At 35.4% G+C, this 20,907-nt stretch overlaps 1 protein-coding gene across 1 annotated transcript in view; it reads right to left on the reverse strand.

Annotated features, from left to right (window-relative positions):
* COL25A1 (collagen type XXV alpha 1 chain) overlaps positions 1-20,907 on the reverse strand; it is a 250,742-nt gene that overhangs the window by 41,351 nt on the left and 188,484 nt on the right. Inside the window, exons 14-16 of the mRNA XM_072406817.1 lie at positions 5,610-5,672; positions 3,755-3,823; positions 877-921 (exon numbers count right to left, since the gene is read on the reverse strand). Of these exons, the coding sequence (XP_072262918.1) occupies positions 877-921; positions 3,755-3,823; positions 5,610-5,672 (177 nt within the window). The remainder of the gene's footprint in view (positions 1-876; positions 922-3,754; positions 3,824-5,609; positions 5,673-20,907) is intronic.

Here is a 20,907-nt window from a genome sequence, read left to right on the forward strand (position 1 = left end):
ATAAATTGAAAAGAAAGTAAATAAACCATTATATTTAATAACTTGCACACCTGTGTATAAATAGTCAGGTTTACGTCACTGCTGGTAAACTAATGTTGGAGTGGTACAAAACGTGGAAGTGCATGAGTGTCAGAGTGATAAGGCAGTATTTCTCAAGGCAAAACTTTATTTTGTGTAGAGTAGAAAAGGGTTAAACATTCCAGCCCAGGAGTCACTCCGCTATATGTACTAGTGATGACTTCCCAAGATAAGGGGATTTCCCATTTTTATGACACTCTCCACTAAATTACTGTTGTGTTTCTAGGATGTAAAATAAAAGGAAAATTTCCCCAATGGTCCACAGACAGCAACAAATATAATCGGACATGGGTTTTAAACCTTTCCTACTCTAAAACAATAAAACAAAGTTTTAGCTATATATACACTTTGAAGTTATTCATTACCATGGTACATCATGCTTCATAACTACCTTTAAAATGTAAGACATGCATGTAGGCAAATCCAAGCATGATCCACATGTGCAATTTGACATGTTCTAAAAGTTAAATGAGCCTCATTAAATGAACCATATAAACGATGTATAAATTATTTGGGTGTTTATAACCTTTTTGAATGTTACAAGTATTTAGTATGAACAAGAACTTACGTTTTCTTTTCCCTTAGTATGGAAAGTTCCTTGAAAGATAAACCCGAGCGATAATAGTTTACCTTCTGTATTTTGTAATGTTACCACTAGATGGCGCCATAGCAATGGAAGAACTGTAGCTATACATGCATGTACAGTGGATTAAATGGAAAGCTGCAGAACTGTGCAAAAAAGTATTCTGCATTGCAAAAATTAAGCAAACAGTAAAGGTGAAAGAACTATACACTAACCTTGGACCCTTTTGGGCCTCTAGAGCCAGATTCACCTGGTTCTCCCTGGAATAGGTAAAAGTCAGAGGAAAAAGGGCAGAAAATATTAATTTAAAGTATGCAGCAGGAGAATATGAAAAAGGTAGCGGACCTTACTTTTCCTACCTTTTCTATTTTTACAGGCAAACATGCTTAAAAGCGATAAAGGGTTAATAATTTGAAATATTCATAGTACAAATTTACAATGCCATGCAATCAATTATAAAGCGACCATCCACATCTGCTTGAACATTAAACATTAAAGAACAGTTCATGGGTTAGCAGTGCCCAGTTTGTGTGAAGCCACGTTGTAAACCATATTTGCAGCATGATTTGTCAGACTTGGTAAATTTTTATCATTCTTTGTTTCCTCGAATCAGATTAATGTCACATTTTGACCTTTTATTCTCCAATAGTTTTGTAATTATAGACTTTACATGCATGCATTATTGCTGACAGTAAGAACAGAAATATACCCTGACCCTAGGCTGTGTTATTAGTCAGCTATGGAAAATGCTTTATTATGAATTTTATAATATTTTAGTCGTTTTTAAATCCAAATACATCCCCGTACTTCTCATTATAAAATTCAATGAGGAGTCAGCTGGTTTTGGTTTGCCAACTCATTGGTTCCAAGCTATTACTATCTGACCATTTTAAAGCAAGCAGGAGCTTAATAAACCACAGTAAATTCAAACTGAAAGTAAACAATTAGGATAAATGTGTTAAAAATATGAGTGATAAACATGGTAGGGAAGCTGGCAGGCGGGCTTAATTTAATAATGAGCCAAACTGGGGATCAAACATAAAAAATAAACAAAGATTTTATTTATAGAACAGAAACAGTAATTATAAACAAATTGTATGGCAACCACAAAAATAATTTATTACTGTGAATACATTTTGTATTTTAGAATTTGTACTTCAGTATTAGAAGAAGTTTTGATATGGACATAATAACCATCAGATGTATAGAAGTTACTATTCAGAATTTCATACATTAGCAGGAATATCTGTGATTCAAACATATTAAACCTAATCTGATTCCAAGCTAAAAATGTTATTTTTAAAAGGTGATACATATTGTACCGTGTGCCTGATCATTAATCTGCAGGGCGTTAGCATGAAATACAATTATTGTAAAGCTCTTGGCCACTGTATGACAGCACCCGTGGCTGTAATCAGTGCAGCCACCAGCACGCCATCCCAGCTCTCCAGTACACTTTGAATCAGAGAATGGGCATTGTAGAGCTCTTTATTGTGCAGAGGTAGGTTGATGCTGATTTGGAGTGTGCATGAGAGGTGGGGGTACAGATTATAGTCATAGGCACAGGATACAATGGCAATTATGATGGGCAACCCAAGTAAATGAGGGAAAAGAGCAGCTATACTTGCAGAGCAGCAAGACTCACAGATTAATGATCAGGGCTGGAACTCAGAAAAGCTTATATAGGCTGTGGTCTAGAGGGGTAGATAATCCATGGCCACTTGCACATAATATTGGTGACTTCAGCAATGCATTTTCATTAAAAAAAATAATACCAGACTACCACCCTGCCCCGGTGCAATCGGACTGGGTCTTCAGTGCTTCTATCCCCCTTTACAGCACATAGATTTTTGTTGGTGGAATAATGTAATGTGTAGTTACAGTTTTTGTGAATGTATGCCCTTCTATTTGTTGGTTGTAGGTGTACACATACAGAGTAGATAAACTGCATTTTACAGGTTTTCTGATCAACCTAGGCTAGCATTGTGCTGCTAATATATCCAATCCTGGTAATCCAATACTAAGGCTACAAGGGAAGCAGTGCAAAAAAGTTTGTCCGGGAAAGCAGAAAGTATAAATATAAAGCAATTAAAATTTACAATGTTTGGATATCTAATGTAAAGTATAATTTTTTTTAGCCTCTAGTTTATACATTATTAATGAAACTCTGTTGATATGTAAGTGGTTGACATTGCTAAAATAAGGTGTTGCAGCAGCTTCAAAAAACACAATTTCAATACCTTAGTCTTATTATAAAGGCCTAATTATAACTACCATAACAGATCTTAGGATGTGCTTGAAATATACATAGGCTTTTTATCAGGGCAGAAATATTATAAATTCAGTTTAAGGTAAAAGCCTAAGTTTGAAGCTAATAGATGGGGACCCCAGAGGCACTAATAGACAAATACATATAGAAATGAGTATTTCTTAACCAGCCTCTTTAAGCCAGCTATTAGATATACAGTTTCATCCATGTAAGATGTATACCAATGGTCCCAAGTGCATTGAATTTACAATCATATGTGAAATAAAGCATATGTAGTAATGACTATTTATGGATGTATGAATAAAAACAAAATAATTTCACCTTATCTACATTACAAATGTGTGACAGCAAAATAAAAACAAGGACAACACAGTACTAGAAAGATTAGGGATGCAAAGATTTGACATCAAAATTATTCTGTCAGTGACAAAAAACTTCAAAAATGTAAATAGATGTGCCCCTAAATACCAAAAAACAAAACAAAAAATTCCTGCATATACTTATAGCAAATGTAACTGTTCCCCCTATGACCAAACACCATTTTAAAATAGCAAAGCTCTGAATTGTGTGAATACTTTATTTCTAAAACTTTTTACATTTCTTTAATCTCTGTTAATATCTCACATGCAGTGGAATATTTAGAGACACAAACAGACAAAGCAAAATGTGTGAATGGATCTCGGATAATGTATATAGATGTATTGTACAGGTTTCATTTAGACAATATACAACTCTGCATTTCTCACTGCCCAAAGCAAAGTTTCATAGGTTTGTACATCTATGTGTATATTCAAGGTATCACAAATAATTGGAAAGAAGCCTACTTTTGTTCCTGGAGCTCCTGGAAGACCTCTTTCCCCTCTCCCTGGAGGACCAAGCTCTCCACGTTCACCCTAAAAGTGTTAATAAAAGAAATAACACTTTAGTTATGTATACAAAATTAACCAACTAATAGAGTGTACTAGTAACCTATACAGTAAAATATACCTAATAAATGTTCATTGCAATAAAAATTTTCACTAGCCAACAACATTTTATAGTTTGATTGCCAACTTTATGGGAAACTTGAAAGGTAAGAAATATCTGGGTAGGTATCCAAATAAAAGCTGCTTTATCTATCAGATGTCAAGTAAAAAGTGTATAATCATTTGTTTTATAAACCCCAGACATTAATGTAGTCATTTGTGTAGTAATGTTTCATAATAGGTAAGCATTGCTGATCCTATCTTACTGCAAGTCTATTAAACAAAGTCAAAATGCTTGATTTTTTTTATATCAGATAATTTATCAATACGATAAAATGCTGGATTTTCATTCAAGATGATTACAAGCTATCGCTGCCCAAGGAAACACTGGTGTGTGTATATGAGTTTGGGCTGAAACTGAAGTTCTACATGCAAGCATTCATAATCATGCCACATATTCATTCTGGGTGTTGTGATAGACCTCCCAATGATTAATTAGCAATACACAGATTGATTAATAAAAGATAGGATTAAAAAGACTAAAATCTGCCTTTATATGGGAACTCTATAATGAATGTTTATGACTGCTAAGCCAAAAAACACAATTTCTGAATCATTGTTGGCTGTTATACTAAATTTGTCTGGTAATGTATTCTAAAGTAGTGTATTCATTTACAAGTAATCGCAAACTGCATTTACTTTCAGACATAATGATTTTTTATGTTTATATCTTTATAATCGTTTTGTAAAAGAAAAATCTAAATTAACAGACCCATAATGAGTAAAAAAAACAAGCTTATGGGTAGATATTCATAGAAAAATAAACACAACAGAGAAGTAAAAATACAAATCGGCAATGCACACACAAGGATTTGAAATGATAAAGATCTACATGCTGGTGAACAAACTGAAATTTCTCAAAATAATCACTTGTAACCTTCTGACACCAATCCCTGAACTATTTCAAACATTCCATCTAAAATATTTGTGTTAGATCCATTATTATCCAATGAAGTTCCAACATTTTACTTTTTTTAAATGATTTTCATTTTACCTAATTCTATGCTTCAAATTTTTTTATACCAGACACATTATTAAATCCAGTCTGGCAATGAATTTAGCATGAGATTGCCTTCCTCACTGACTCCCTCACTGCATATTTTAATTGTCTTCTCTGACTAACATATTGCCATGCACATAATATTTTCTTGAATTTTTACAGCACTGACATTCAAATAACACCTAACAAAGTCCATATTGCCACTCATGGGCTATTTTTCTATTTTGGTCTATACAGTGTACATATAAAGTAGAAAGAATTTTAGCATATTACTTGCATTGCGCTATCATTGATGTGATGATGCACAACACAATATATAGAACCACGAAATCATGCAAATTGAAAAAGGAGAATAGACCATCTATGCAAATAATATATTTTGCACTAGTCTTTATTCTTATTATTAAGTAAAAACAATAGTGTGATGACTCATTAGAACTAATATAAAAGCCAACTTCCTTAGTAATCTCATTCTGAGCTCCTTAAAACTGATATTGATCAGAATTTTCTAGGTTTTTACAAACAATGTGATTTTGCACTGTTTAATTAAATCAGGAAACTTTTTAGGCATCCAACATTTAACCAATCAGCGAGTGCACTTTTTCAGCTGTGATTGTTTTTGAATAATAAAATTGTCGTATGTATGCCTCTTACCTTTGTTCCTGGCAGGCCTGGTAGGCCAGGTTCTCCCTGGGGCCCCAAAAATCCTGGTTCCCCCTTTAGAAAGCATACATAATAAGTATCAACTAGTAAAATACGGACAGTCACAAAAACAAATGAATAATGATCCTAGTGTAGATAAAATACGATTAGAGAACTATATGTTACAATACAGGTATCCAAATATTGACAAACTGACATATTATATGAACCTCAGTCAGTTTTTTTCACTTACCAATGTAAAGCCTTATGATTTAGTTTCTTCTCTTTCTAAAGCAGCTGAATAAAAAAGCCTGTACTCTGCCAGTAGCTGCACAGTGAGACTAAATCAGGGGTTGTGTCAGACCTTTGCAAAGAGACCACTGCTACCCCACAGAAAGCAAGAGTCCCATTCTGCAACATATTAGCAGGGCACAAGCCTGTCGCTTCTGAATGCTGCTGAATAATAATTAAAAAAAAAACTGTAAGAGTTTGCACATTTTATTTTGATACACCTGGAACGTATAAATCTAATTTAAACTTTAGTTGGACTTCCATTAATAAACTGTGAGTTGTATCAGATAAAACAGGGCGGAACAGTATTCAGAAGAAGAACAGATGTTTTCTGTCTGATTGATCTAGGTGTTTGCAGCTTGCACACTGCTCTTTGCCCTATTATATAAGGATGAGAGTTTTCTTTAGTTAAGCCTTGTTATCAAACAATAAAACAAGAAACTAAAAAAAAAAAAAAAAAGTTTTATAAGTTCTACAAGTCAATACAATGCACAGCTCTGAACAGGGTAAAAAAGATTGTTAAGCAGCCCACACAAAGTATTGTTAGAAAACATCAGAGAGCACTACTACAACATTCACAGGTTGAAGGCTGTTAGCTTTCTCATGCAGTGTATCCTCATTTGAAGATAGATGAGGCTCCCTGTCTCCTAGCCTATACAAATAATCAGACAATTCATTTCTCTGACCAAATTAATGACTACCTGGTACTGGTTACCAAATATTTTTACATTTGTTGACTGCGTGTTAAAAATGATATAACTACAAAATGTGTTCACAAATACATGCAATGATAAAAAGTAAATGTTAAAAGTATAAAGCAGATTGGTAGCTTATTGTGGAAACCCATATTTGTCATAATAAGCATGGTTGCACCTTTCATCATTATCTATGTATAATTGGAGATGGGTCTTGGCATACAGATCACCCTTATATTATCTGTAGAATGTGGAAAAACCTTTAATACCCCTATAAAGAGGTCTAGAGGAGTAACAGCTATGGATTATTGCCCACCTAGCACTTAGTACAGATATTGATACTGCTATATTATAAGAGGAAATACAATAAACTGCACTATATTTCTAATATAAAAGATACTGTACATAAAAACATACATTGAACAAAACCACATGTTTTTTTACATAAAACAATGTTTTTTTGTTTTGTTTTTTAATTAACTTCATAATATGTATGCAATTCTGTAAAAATAAACATGGGAAAACTAAATAAAAAAAGGCTGCTAACAGAGGGGGTTAGCTAAAAGAAAATAAGCAGGAAAGTTACTCTATAATTGAAATTAGTTTAGCATATTTTAGTAAGTAAATTTGATATAAATAAAAAGCTGTTTTTTACAATATAAATCAAGGACACTTTGTGATACATTAATAAAGATACACATTGGAAAATGTGCACTGATTCATACCTTTAGGTGAAAAGAAAATCAAACAACATGCTGAATCAGAACATTCTATATTCTATGTATGTTCTCGGTCCATTGAACATTCACTGAATGTTCAAATAACATCTACTGCAGATTTACCCAAAAAAAAAAAATCTTTCTGCACATCTAGAGTGCTTAGTATGCAAATTTTATTATTCACCTACATCACATAACTGTTATGAATGTGGTTAATGTTGTAAATGTACCTGGAGTTTAATAGAGATGCCGCTTGGTAATCAAAATGTTTAATATGCAATACACACGCAGAGAAGCTTAACTGACTGGATGGATCACCTTGATTACCCACTAATGAATTAAATGTAGTAAGGATTAAAAATTAATTCCTATCTACCTATGCATCCTAATGAATTACAGGACTGCTAAGAATTACCCTGTTACCAGGGCGCTAAGCACAACTTTTTAAAGTTTACACATATGTATTTCAGGGTATGTGTGGCACTTAAAACTATTTTTCTTGTGGATCTTTAGTTTGGCTTGTTCAAAGCAGTGCAATATACTGAGAAATGAATTAATTGCAGTGACTTTGGATCAGTATGCTGTGAGCTAATGAATTCTGAAATTTGCTGTGTTTTTTTTTTTTTTTGCACTGCTTTAAGGAATAAACCAACTGCACAGAAATAGCAAAGTAAAATCTGATCTGGATTTCATTTCTTTTGCTATCTACAGGTCTTCTATTTGTTACAACTGTTTATTTCCTTTGTATCAATTTGGAATTCATGAATGCATATACAAATATTATCCTAATTTAAAGGTAGATACATACAAATACAACAGAAGGACAGAGAAGCTACCTGTGGCCCCCAACACGGCAATCTAACCACTGTCAACCAAACCTTGCAGAAAGTACAGGCAAAAACTAGTGTTTGCTATATATCTGGTGTATGTAATAGAAGAACTCATATTTGCCAATTAGATTAAGTTATTTTGCTTCTGGCTTGGTAACACAGAACTGTGATTCTGCTTTACTGCTCTAATAAAGTAGTCGATTGGCTGGAAGGAGAATCTCTCTCCCTCTCTAATATATATATATATATATATATATATATATATATATAGAGTAGATTATGAAAGTCAAAAACTAATTTCTTGAGAAATATACTCAGTAATAACCAAATAGTACCTAATATGCATGCTCACTGGGTGTTTTCACTAAATAGGAAAAGGCTTTTTACTTAGCAAAATTGTTCTTTTATCTTAGTGAATACATCAAAAATATGTTCACACTCAAAGTGCAAAGGTAATTTCAAGATCAGTATTTTTACTTACACAATATTGCATGATATTATGCACTATAATACTGTAAGTGGTCACTGTCGGCTCAAATCAAACTGCTGCAAAGCTACCCACCCTCTTCAACAATAGGGTGATTTATGTGTAGTAACCCAGGAAATAGTAATTTTAAACATCTCCTGGGCTGTTATCCTTATTATTGCTTGTTTTTTTTTGTTAGTCTTCCTACTGCTATCATAGTAGGGAAATACATGTACAGGGTAGCATAAACACTTCAACTGACTGAATCTTAATTTTAGTATATTTTCGTATTTGGCTCCAAAAAGGTCATCTGTACTGATCTTTCACAACACGCACTTGGCAATAGTCATATAAAGTCATATAAAGTCAGGTGCATCTCCAGTGCTAATTTAAAAGATTAAAAGGACATGGAAAAGACTGGAGAAGTATAGGAAAGGCAATGATAATTTGCCAGTTGCTTGCAAAGTCATTAGGCAAAAGTAAATCAATACTGTGATCAATGGTAAAAGCAAGAAGAAAGACTGCATAATGAGTCAACGAAAAAAACTCATCTAATTAAAAGCTCATAATTAGTGGTGGAAAAATAAGGTCAATACAATGAGAAAATATAAGCAATGTGACAACTTTATACATTAATAAGACCTATATGCTGTCACAGACTTCCAAGGTATGTGTAGGTTTCAGGCATCATATATGACATTTGTCTGTGTGTTAAAACATCTGGACAATAATGAGCAACACATACTTCAGAAGTCCATGTCATTAACTTTATTAATTCAGTGAAAAATCTCTGCATTTGTTTAGTGATGCTTTTACCATAGAGAATAAAATGATCCCTTCAATTCACATTACCAAACATGGAAGAAATGTGGCAGCACGTCAGTTAGTCATACAGGGCAGAAGTCTTATTTATTGAAAAACAGAAAACATGTTTTATGGAGCATTCACTTCACTTTGCATTGTAACAAAATAAAAAACACATACTACATTTTTTGGGTGTTGGTGCTGCAGTTGCCTTTAAATTGCTTACTGCATCTGTCTTTCTTGCTGAGGTCAGTGTTACATGCATCATGTGCAGGGCAAAACAAAAGGCTTATATATATTCTGCACACATATATATATTCCCCCCACACACGCTAATACATACCTTATCTTTGATCCTCTATTATTCTGTTCACCCACTTGAGCAAAAAGAAGCCCTCTGTACACTCCAAGTGACTATAGTCACTACAGAGCTAGCATAGGACTAGAGACTTTCTCCACATATCATGTGGCAGCAATTTGTTCTGGCGATTAGCTGCTTAGGTATTCTTCATATGGGAGGCAAGGGAGACAGGAGACAGACACATGATACCCACAACTTGAAGTACAAAGCACAGCTTTTTTATCCAGGTGGGTTAAAGGAGTAATGGAGTGTGGGGTGCAAAGGTGACCTCTTGCTTTGCTCTGCATGGAAACAGCACAAGTTCACATTAAAGTAAGCAACGCACAATACATATTTCCCCTCAGGTGGTGCAACATGGGTCTAGACTTCTTTTTGGTTTTGGTGCCATCCTCATTGGATAGCCCAGGGATGGTATATCTCCCATACACATTTCATATTTGAATCAAGGTGTGCCAATATTGTAGAAGTTTAGGTCTGCTTTAAGGTTAAGTCATTGTACCACACGCAATGGTAATATAACCGAGACCAAAGAAAAAAAAAAAACAAGGGTATTTACAAATGTCCTACAAAGGTGAACAGAAAGTGGGTATCATAATCAATGACATAATGCATTTTGTTATTCACTCCATTTCTTCTAGCAAACTTTAGCTCTTTAGTACGGAAAGTCTTACACCTTTTCACAAAACTCTTGCTTTTTACTACTACTACTATGTTGTAAAAATAATAGACTCCTTAACACTTAGAGCACAAGTTGTAGCCAAATGTATAACCACTTCCAATTTATCTGAGGATTTTCACTACACATGGTAAAGAATCGTTGGCTTTGTAATTTTTTTCGGCCTATGCATGTCTCAATCCTAAAGAGAAATATTAAAAGCTCAAACTTCATATAACTATTTAACAAACAGGTCTATTCAGCTTCCTCTGCCTGGAATTTATTAGCACAAATTATTAGACTTATAAAAAAAAAGGTTTATTGCCAGTGGCACATAGAGGCATATTTTCAGAATACAGCAGATGGTAGCCCTATTGTTAAACAGCACAATATAGGTCCTCTTACCAAACTTTGCTATGTTAATGCCTTGTTCTGTTGTAATGGTTCATATTTATTATAAAGTGGTAATGAACCCTTGGGTCTATGAACCTATCCTGAGTTTTATCATACGAAGTAGAAGGTTTATGTGTTTATTAACACACTATTAGGACAAAACACACACTGGGACTGACCGATTAGGCATAAGATAGTAAATAAGGTAACTATCACTTTAATCATCCAATCATGTACGATTTCCTATGCCTATAATTCAAGTGATACTTTTTAGGTTTACACTAATGGCTAGTTTTTCAAGACTCTTCTTAGCTAAAGAAGTACTGATACACAAAAGTTTGGGATAATGTTAAAACACATCTGCAGAAAAAACAATTTCTCATTCATTAATAAAATTACACATAAATTATAGCTAGCTAAGGATTACAGATGTGGCCTACAAAATGTGAGTATAAGTATTGCTTGGATTAAAAGCAAGAGGGTTAAAATATAACACATTCAGTAATCAACTCTGTATTTAGCAAAGCTATAATCACCCACAGCTACAAGACAAGTGATTTTTTACAGGTGTGGGCAAATTGTTTTCTTTCAAAAGTTATTCCATTTGTTTGGCATGAAGGATACACTAAAAATAATGTCAGGGATGCCATTGCAAGCAATGCTTCAATAAGAACATGTAATGTCCAGACAAGCAGATTTCAGCTGCAGGTCCAGTTTAATGATAACACTACTAAATGAACCATTTTTTGCTGATTTCTAGCATGTGTTATGTGTGGCCTTCTTCCCATGAATCCCACCGACAAAACAAATGCTTTTAGCAGTGAAGAAACAGCTAATATGGAGCAAATTTCATTGCCTCATTTCACAAGTTTACGAGTCCCTTCTGCTTTCCATCTGGAGTGCGTAATGCCAGTGCTACAAAATTTACTAAAATTAAATGGCAGGGTCACAAAAAGTGTTTGTTTCTAACAGATGTTCCTGTGGTGCAAAATAAAGTAGATGTACAGTTTGGTACTTAGAAAAGCACAAAATTGTCCAGATAGCTTCACTGACACATAAGCCATAACTAGGAGAGGAAACATGGTCACTGCTTCATATCATAGTGAGTGTATATTAAATATTTTACTCTTCCTGGAGGTACAGTATTCCACTGCATGATCCTTACCTCAGAAATGAAGGATAGAATTTAACTCTGAGGTAATTATTTCCAAGACATTTATTGCCCTGCTTGTGATACAAATACAAGTCAATCCCTCTCTGACTAGTATGAGAGAAAATTCTGATTAATGCCCCTGTCGTTCAACATTTACTATTATTACATGCTACTTCCTACAGCAAGGTTAATAACAGTCCGCATCAGCATGATACCTGCTCCAGAGGATTACAGGGAAACACCGGCAGTAAAATGAGACTGATTTTCTTTTTTTTCTAACGGAAAATGGAACATTTCAAGAGTGCAAACGCAGAGAATATTATTTCTCTAAATATTTCCTTTATGGCCCAGCCTTCATCTTAAAGGATGCATATTTATGGGTGCCCTAAAATAAGCCTGCAATTATGTGCGGCTCAGGCCTCCATTATTTAAAATGTTCTGCATGAAGCTTTGTGGTGAGATCGGAAACTTCTTACAGAGTTTAATTTTGTTAGGGTTTGTGTTTAGACATCTTAAAGACTTGAGTTATTTTCAGAAATGGCTTTTTGGAAGTAGTAATGTTTTATGCTTTTTTCAATCTTTCCGAGGTTAGTTGGTTAGAAGCACAAACTATAAATGAGACCTTCTTTTACCTTCCGGTATGAGAAGAGATCTGAGTCTCACATTCTCACAAGGGATGGCAGCGGTACAATAACCCCCCACCTCTCCCACATATAACATGCAACGGTAGGAACTATTACACTAAACATGTGATCTTTCAGAGCTATTCAGAAGTCTATACATACGTGCTAGTGAACTTCTTCAACAGCAAGCATGTTTTGCAAAAGTTTAGTGAGCATACTTCATTGAATGAAATTGGATGTTTCAAATACGTATTACCATTCTATTTGGTAGTACATGGATCCTGGCATACAAAAAAATTAGGTAATGGAACTATACATAGGTAACTCAGAGTCTGTAACATTTAGACATAATAAAGTTATTTTCCAAGCAGGGACTAGGGACTGTTCACTTTGCAAAGGGAAATTTCGCCTAAACCAAGATTTGACTGGGTTCACTTTAAACCTAATTATGTGCAAAGGAATTAAAAAAAAATGATTGCACATTACTGAATGATTAAAGCATAAACTGTATTAATAAATTAATATTCTAGACTCCTCTATAAGGTCTACCTATGAGAAAACACTCCAATTTACATTACTGTCCATAAAAGCTCTTTCTGTAGCCACCGCTGAGTTAGTTTGTGTGTGCCACTACTGGCCCAAAAATCCCTAACCTCTGTCAAGTAATTATTGTCCAATAAAGTGAATGTAGACCTTGTTATTGATATAGAGGAAATGCATTTCTGTTTTAATAATGAATATTGTACATGTTTTTTCATTCTCAGTAATATTTTTATTCAGTTTGCATTCCTCAGCTGAATCACTTTCAATAAAATATGTAATAGACCAGAATATCACTAATAAAAGAAGATAATTGTTAAGGCTCTATTAATAAAACAGGGAATCTGACATTCCATCAAACAATCCCAGGTGGGAAATATTAACCGCCACTGATACCCCGTTTTATAAATAGAGCCCTTGGAGTTTACATGGACTTTAATCTTAGATCTGATAGAGTTAAATTACATTTTATAACATTATCCTACCTATTTTACTGCATTAACTGCTCTTTATTAAATTTCAAACCCAGCAAACACCTTTGGTTGATGAAGTGGTTCTATCATTTTATACATGCAGAATTACTGATTAAAGAATGTAATTACAATCTAGACATTTTAATGCAATGTGGAGCCTTTCAACACCATTGTGGTATTAGCTGAATTTCCTAGATTCTGCATATGTATACTTATGTTGGCATCACATAAGTAAAACATGATTTACTACCATAATTAAGGATTAGGAACTTGACCATCCTATGTCTTCAGTTGTCTTCAAAATGTCTATGGCTTCATATGAATTTTGAAAGCTGACATTACATGTAAAAGCTGTATGCTTTTTTAGTAACATGATATTTAAAAAAATCATTTTTTAAAAGCAAAGTTACAACAAACACAGGACTGATGACTAAAAAAGTGCTGTTCAAGACCAAAAGATCAAATCACTTAAAGAGGAATTAAACCCAAAAGTGCCTAAAACAAAAAAAAAATCCACTTACCTTTAATCCCTCAGGGCAGTCTGATCCATCTGGAGGTTCTTTCCATCGGGTCCCGCGTTGTCCCAGCATCCGTTTGCGGGCCTGTGCGCCGGGTGCTGCCACCTTCGTCTCTTCTTCCAGGTTCTTCTTCCTATGTCACCCGACCCAGGAGTGAGATCAGGGGACATAGGTTGGAAAACACAAAAAAAAAACTTGCTGATCTCACTGGGCATGCGTGAGATGAGCAAATTTTTTCCCCCCATGAAAAGGCACCATCTCGGGCATGCGCAAAAAAAGCACCCATGAGACTCCTGGGATTGCGCTCCCATTCATTCTCAACCACCTAGGAGATCGAGAATTAGGGAGCAGCACTTCACTTTAAAAAAAAACAAAAAAAATTTTTACCTGGAGGAACTAAACCCAAAAGTCCATAAAACCAAAAAATTGCTTACCTTCAATCCTGCAGGGCAGTCCGATCCCTCCGGAGGTCTCTTGCATCCTGTCCTGCGTAATCTGAGAATTCGTCCACAAGCTGACGCTCCGGGCAGGGTTCTTCTTTCTATGTCACCCGACCCAGGTGCAATATCGGGTGACGAAGGATAAAAAAAAAAGCTGATCTCACTGCGGATGTGTGAGATCGCCAAATTTTTTCCCCCCACAAAAAGGTTCTTTTTGCGCATGCCTGAGATGCCCCCAAGAGCCAAAAGTGAAATTTCTGAGTTTAGGTATGCTTTACACAAAGTTTACTAATGATAATGAAGACAAGATAAATATATCAAAAGCTAACAGATCATAAAGAAGGTGGAATTCCAATTTCATAAAAGCTAAAATAAAAACTAGATTACATCCATAATTCATGTTTTGTCTGTTTATGACTGTTTTTCTAGTGATTGGATGTAAGTTTTTATTTACTTGCTCTTACTTTTGAAATTGGATGCATTCTCTAAGTGCAATCGATAGACAATCTTCATTATCTGTAGGCAGCTAACCAAGGTTAACGGGATAACATTTCCTTCTGCTATTTATTGTTTCATATCTACAGGCAGTCATGCTATGTATCACTAGGTGGCGCTGATTATTAGCACAGTCAATATCCCAGTAGGTTAGAGTAAAGTAAAACCCAACACTTATCCCCAAAGAACATACAACTCCATACTAATGGGGATCAAATGACTGTGATCATTTATGAAAGTACAAAATGTGATACCTACTCTTTATCTGAAAATAATCATGATAAAACTAGTACAGCATAATACAGGAGGACTGCAAAAATTTCAATTCTGATAAATTGTTTGTAGTTTTAATTAAATAATTGAGAAACATATAAAGAAAGATGTGTAACTATATGTGCATGTATCAATGCTTTAAAAAGCACTAGGGACACTTGTGAGTTAATTACACAAGCACACTCAATTCATTTTCTTAATTGTGAATATAAATGAGATAGATGGCTCTGATGGCATAGGGCATAAGGAAGGGTGTTCTTGGATACAGTAATTTGTTCCAGTTTTATCATATGCACTTTAGTGCAAGTATGTCTATAACAAGGTATTATATAATTCATCCTGAGGCATAGAACAACCCCTCAGAATGTAGGTTTTTAAACATGAAATTATTTTTTTACCATGTCCTCATTAGCCTAGTCCAGGGGTCAGCAACCTTTACTATCAAAAGAGCCATTTTGCCTCCTCTTCCACTAAAGAAAAATAGTCTGGAGCCGCAAAACATAACACAGTTTATACTTTTAAAAGTTTTAATATTTTTTTAATTTTACCTGTTACAACAAGTGTGCATGTGTAGGCCTACTTTGAAATAAATTAAACACTGAACTATGCCCCTAGAAGCCTCCAGCTTCTAACGTATCATCCTGTTACATTAGAAGCTGGAGGCTTTTAACGTAACAGGGTAGATTTTTTTGATGGGCAGAGTTCTTTATGTTCTGACGATGCCTTAGCGATGAAATTTTAAGGGGTGTTAGCCACAGGTGTCTCTCATTTGCAGCTTTAATTTTGTTCACCTGTACCCCCCAATCTTGAGTAATTGGGGTTCAGGTGCTAGAAGCCTCCAGCAATGTGTAACAGGGTAGATTATTTTGTTTTCTGACGATGCCTTAGCGATTCAATTGTAGGTGGTGTTAGCCATAAGTGTCCCCCACTTGCACCTCTATTTTGGTCACCTGTACCGCCTCCCCCCATTCCAGAGAAATTGGGGTTCAGATGCTAGATGCTTCCAGCAATGTGTAACAGGGTAGATTTTTTTGATAAGCAGAGTTTTTATGAATTTTTAGGAGGTGTTAGCCACAGGTGTCCCGTACTTGCACCTCAAATTTTTTTCACCTGTACCCCCGTTTCCAGATAAATTGGGGTTTAGGTGCTAGAAGCCTCCAACAATGTGTAACAGGGTAGGGGTTTTTTAATGGGTGGAGTTTTTAGGAGGTGTTAGCCACAGGTGTCCCTCACTTGCACCTCTAATTTTGTTCACCTGTACCCCCTTCCTGTTTCAGAGAAATTGGGGTTCAGGTGCCTCCAGCAATGTGTAACGGTAGATTTTTTTGATGGGCAGAGTTCTTTATGTTCTGATGATAGCCTAACAATTAAATTTTAGGGGGTGTTAGTCACAGGTGTCCCCCACTTGCACCTACATTTTTGGTTTTGTACCCCAGAGGAATTGGGGTTCAAAGGAGGGGGATGTCATTGTACACACCCATTTGTACACACCCCGTGGTAGATTTATTTCACTGGTAGATTTTTTTCATTAGAACACCTGATAGGGAATCCCCCTCCTCCGCAGTGTCTTGAGAGGAAGGGGATCCCCCATCAGAGATCTCCCCGCCGCAGCCGAAGGGAGCCACAACAAGGAGGCTGAAGAGCCACATGCGGCTCCGGAGCCGCAGGTTGCAGACCCCTGGCCTTGTCAAATGATCTGCAGTTGTGAGCAATTAAAAGCTGTTTAAAATACACCTTTACTGTACTTGCAATATCCTTGCCCAGAGTTATACATTTATGTACATTTGCTTACTATGTACTATGTATACTACTATGTATATGCCAATGTTTGAATAATTCATATGTGCTATTTAATATGAACACAGTGAAATATTCTTTTGTATTGAAGGCATTTTGTGATTTTTGTGATTCAGTAATATAAGTAAGGGTTAGCTGGCTGCCATCCAGCATATTCCTCAGCATAAAAACTATCTTAAAAAAAAGTTATACATTTGCTTGGTATACAACCTTTGTGCTAGAACTTGTATGGGTCAAAATGAGTCAACACCAGGCGCTACCCTTTCTTACCCCTCTCCAAACAAAGCCTTGACTGCTCACGGGCGTCAGTACGCCAGTTGCTACCATTCAGTTAACAACCCGTGCTATAACTCTCCGAATTACATAACATCTTCTTCCTAGTAGGCACTCGACTCTTCTCAGCAAGGTAAAGTGAGGTTACATTTTCATTCATTTCATCTAATTGCTTTTGTATTTATGTATTTTAGTATTAAGCAGTGTTTAAATTATTTCATACAGCCCCATCAAAGTATTATTTGCCAATAACAATTGGATTTTTTTATGGGAACAGATTCATTATTTTCTTATTATTTCTTATGAGAAAAACTTGTTTGGTATAAGTCCTGTTTGGTATGTCTAAGGATATGGAACAGATTAAGGACTTATACCAAGGTACCACTATATATATATGTATATATATATTATATATGGTACTTGAGACACTTTACTTCCATTACATGCCCGTGTGACACTAAAGGATACCTCAGTGGGGACACAGACAGTTATACAGCTGTTATTAATATTAATATTATTATTAAACAGTATAATAGCCCATAGTCATGTCTCTCAATGGGGCTCACAATATAATGTCCTACCCAATATAAGGTCAATTTATGGGGAAAGCCAATTAACCTAACTGCATGTTTTTGAAATGTGGGAGAAAACCGAAATACCCGTGGGATACCCACACAAATACGAGGAGAACCTGCAAACTCCATGCAGATAGTGCCCTATCCAGGATTCAAACCCAAGACCTAACATTTCAAAGACCAAAGTACTAACTTTTAAATGACCTTGCTATAGAAACTTAAAATTTTATTACCTTATCACTCTATTACTATAGGGCTCTTATTGCTGTCTGTATCTTGATCGTGATGATGCAACAAAGCAAGCAGGAATCCCCACAACAGGACACAATAAGCAATAAAATGTTAGTGTAAAAAGACACATCCTATTTTTTTTCGATAAAGAACATATATTAAACCCCCAAAATGTAACTGGATGTCCGATATAGGCCTTTACAATTAGAGTCTTCATTTTCATCAGTCAAGATTCTGTCAGTTCATAGAATAGTTCAGAATATGCAGACACTAGTAGGAGTTAGTCTGTAAATAGAATGATAGTTGCATAGGCTTGAAAGTCGTAAAAATGAATGGACATAGAACAAAAGTAAAAGAATGTGAAAGGGAGGTATTGTCCTTACTGTTCCGAAATAACAACAAGAACATACTCTAGACACCCACAGCAGACATACATATGAATCATAAAAAAAAGTCTATTAATGTCCCCTGACATATCTGCAACAAGTTTAAGTTCCCTTCAAACTAACAATGGTATTTGTCACAGGACCCTGAGGAAAATCTCTTTGTAATTCTTGTCATTTCAAGTAGAACATTGCTTAATTACGTAATCACTAATTCACACACAGAGAAAAAGATGTTCAAATTATTCTGCAATCAAATTCTCTCTTTTTTCAACAAGAAAGCAACAAAAAAAAACAAACAAAAACCTTAGTTATAAAGAGAAAACATGATCGGTAAAATAACACAGCATGACGTTTTAGAACATTGCTGTGGAAACATTCTATGAGCATGAGTTGATTCTGCAAGTCCGTTTTTTATATGATCAGTAGATTTTGTAATTATCTTTGTCAGGCCTGCGGTCATAAGAAGTTTATGAACTTTTTTGAATGTACAGCTTTAGGAATGTCATCCTAAAGAGTGATGTGGTGTTCTATGATTTCATAACAATCAGTCTTTTTTTAGCAACTGTTAAGGTGATTTCCTATTGATCCCGGATCAATATTTCCCTCTTTCGAATAGCTTCTGTTTACAGCGCTGGAAGGGTGTAACACACGCAATTTAATGTGTGGTTACATCACTCTCAAAACTTTATTGTTTGCACACGGTTTATATACCAGTTCAAAGGCATGATCCGTGCATGATCACATGACTACAGACAATTAGCAGACATGACTTGAGATGTCCTTGTGGTTCTCTTACAACAAGATATTTTTGTCAAAGTAACAGATAAATGGCCGTAGTGAGGAAAGAAAGAATTTCAAGGCAAAAAGGGGGGCAGCGGACGCTAGTTTACTGATAAGAAGAGTACAACTAGTTTCAACATAATTCAATCATCATCAAAACATACCAAAAGTACAAAAATAAATAACTTCAAGAATCAGCAAAATTCCTCAGCTCCTTACAGCAACACCCCATTTTCCAAATGTAAACCTTTACATTTAATAATTATTGGATATTATTTCATTGACAGCCTTAACAAATAGCCTTTTGTAGCTGGTGTTTTGACCAGTACAGCTAGGTGGTCTTTTGTTCCATTCCTGTTTAAGAAAGCTGTTTAAATTTATGCATTTTTTGGAATGCCTTTTTAAGGCTGGTTCAGATCACACCACAGTATTTCAATGGGGCTAAGGTCATGTCTAGGTCGTTTCAGAACACACAACTTCCTTTTGGTTCAGTCCCTCTGGTGTTGATTTACTTCCTTGTCTAGGAATATTGTAAATTTGGAAGACCCAGTTTCATTGACTTCAGAATACAGATGACATTCAGCTAAAGGATCCCTGGCATAATGTGTCAATTGATGGCATGCCATCCTGACTGAACTGACTTTGTTGACTCAGAATATTGTATTTTGGATGACCTAGATTCTTTTACATTATTCTATAGACAGACTCCCGCTACACCATCCTCACTCCACTGACATAACGATGAAGCAAAAGCAGAGCAACAATTATGCTCTATTATGCTTGCATTATATTTTACAGTTGGTATGCATTATTGTTTCTTTTTATAACTCTTTGCTTGTAACCTCAATGGCCCTCCAACACACAAATATAGTTCAACCAAATCCACCTGCACTGATATAATATAGGATATTACTGTTCTATTCACAGTTTTGCCAAAAAATTGTGCAGAAAAGTGGGTTGCCAAGCATGTTAATTGAAAAACAGTTATAAACCACATTCACTATATGACAATGTTCAGTATATGACAATATAATATGTTTTATGTAATATAACACTGGCAGGGACATAACCATAAATAAAGGAACCTTTCAGCAAAACTTAGAATGAACCCCCCTGGATAGGCCTGGGCTGGGCCAAGACAGTCCAACCCCCAACCCCCCTGTGTATGTGGTAGGGCATGTCACCTGTGACTGCCAAAAGAGCTGCCAGTGTTTTTCACCTGCCAAGTGTTTCACATTTCTGCTTTGATCAAAGGCCACAGGATACTGTCCACATTTTTTATCTTTTTTGCTTCCTCTACTATGCAATTAAAGGAAGGAGGAGATATAAAGGACTGCAGCCTGTAGCTGTGGCAATGGCAGCCTTCTGTTCCTGTTGCAGTCATGAAGTGATCGCTACAATCTTCAACACTGCTTCTACTTTTATGCATTGTATGTTACAATCCCAAACACTGATTCTACTTTTATGCATTGTATGTTACAATCCCAAACACTGATTCTACTTTTATGCATTGTATGTTACAATCCCAAACACTGCTTC

This window comes from Pyxicephalus adspersus, chromosome 3 (assembly GCF_032062135.1).
Source record: "Pyxicephalus adspersus chromosome 3, UCB_Pads_2.0, whole genome shotgun sequence".
Classification (NCBI taxonomy): domain Eukaryota; kingdom Metazoa; phylum Chordata; class Amphibia; order Anura; family Pyxicephalidae; genus Pyxicephalus; species Pyxicephalus adspersus.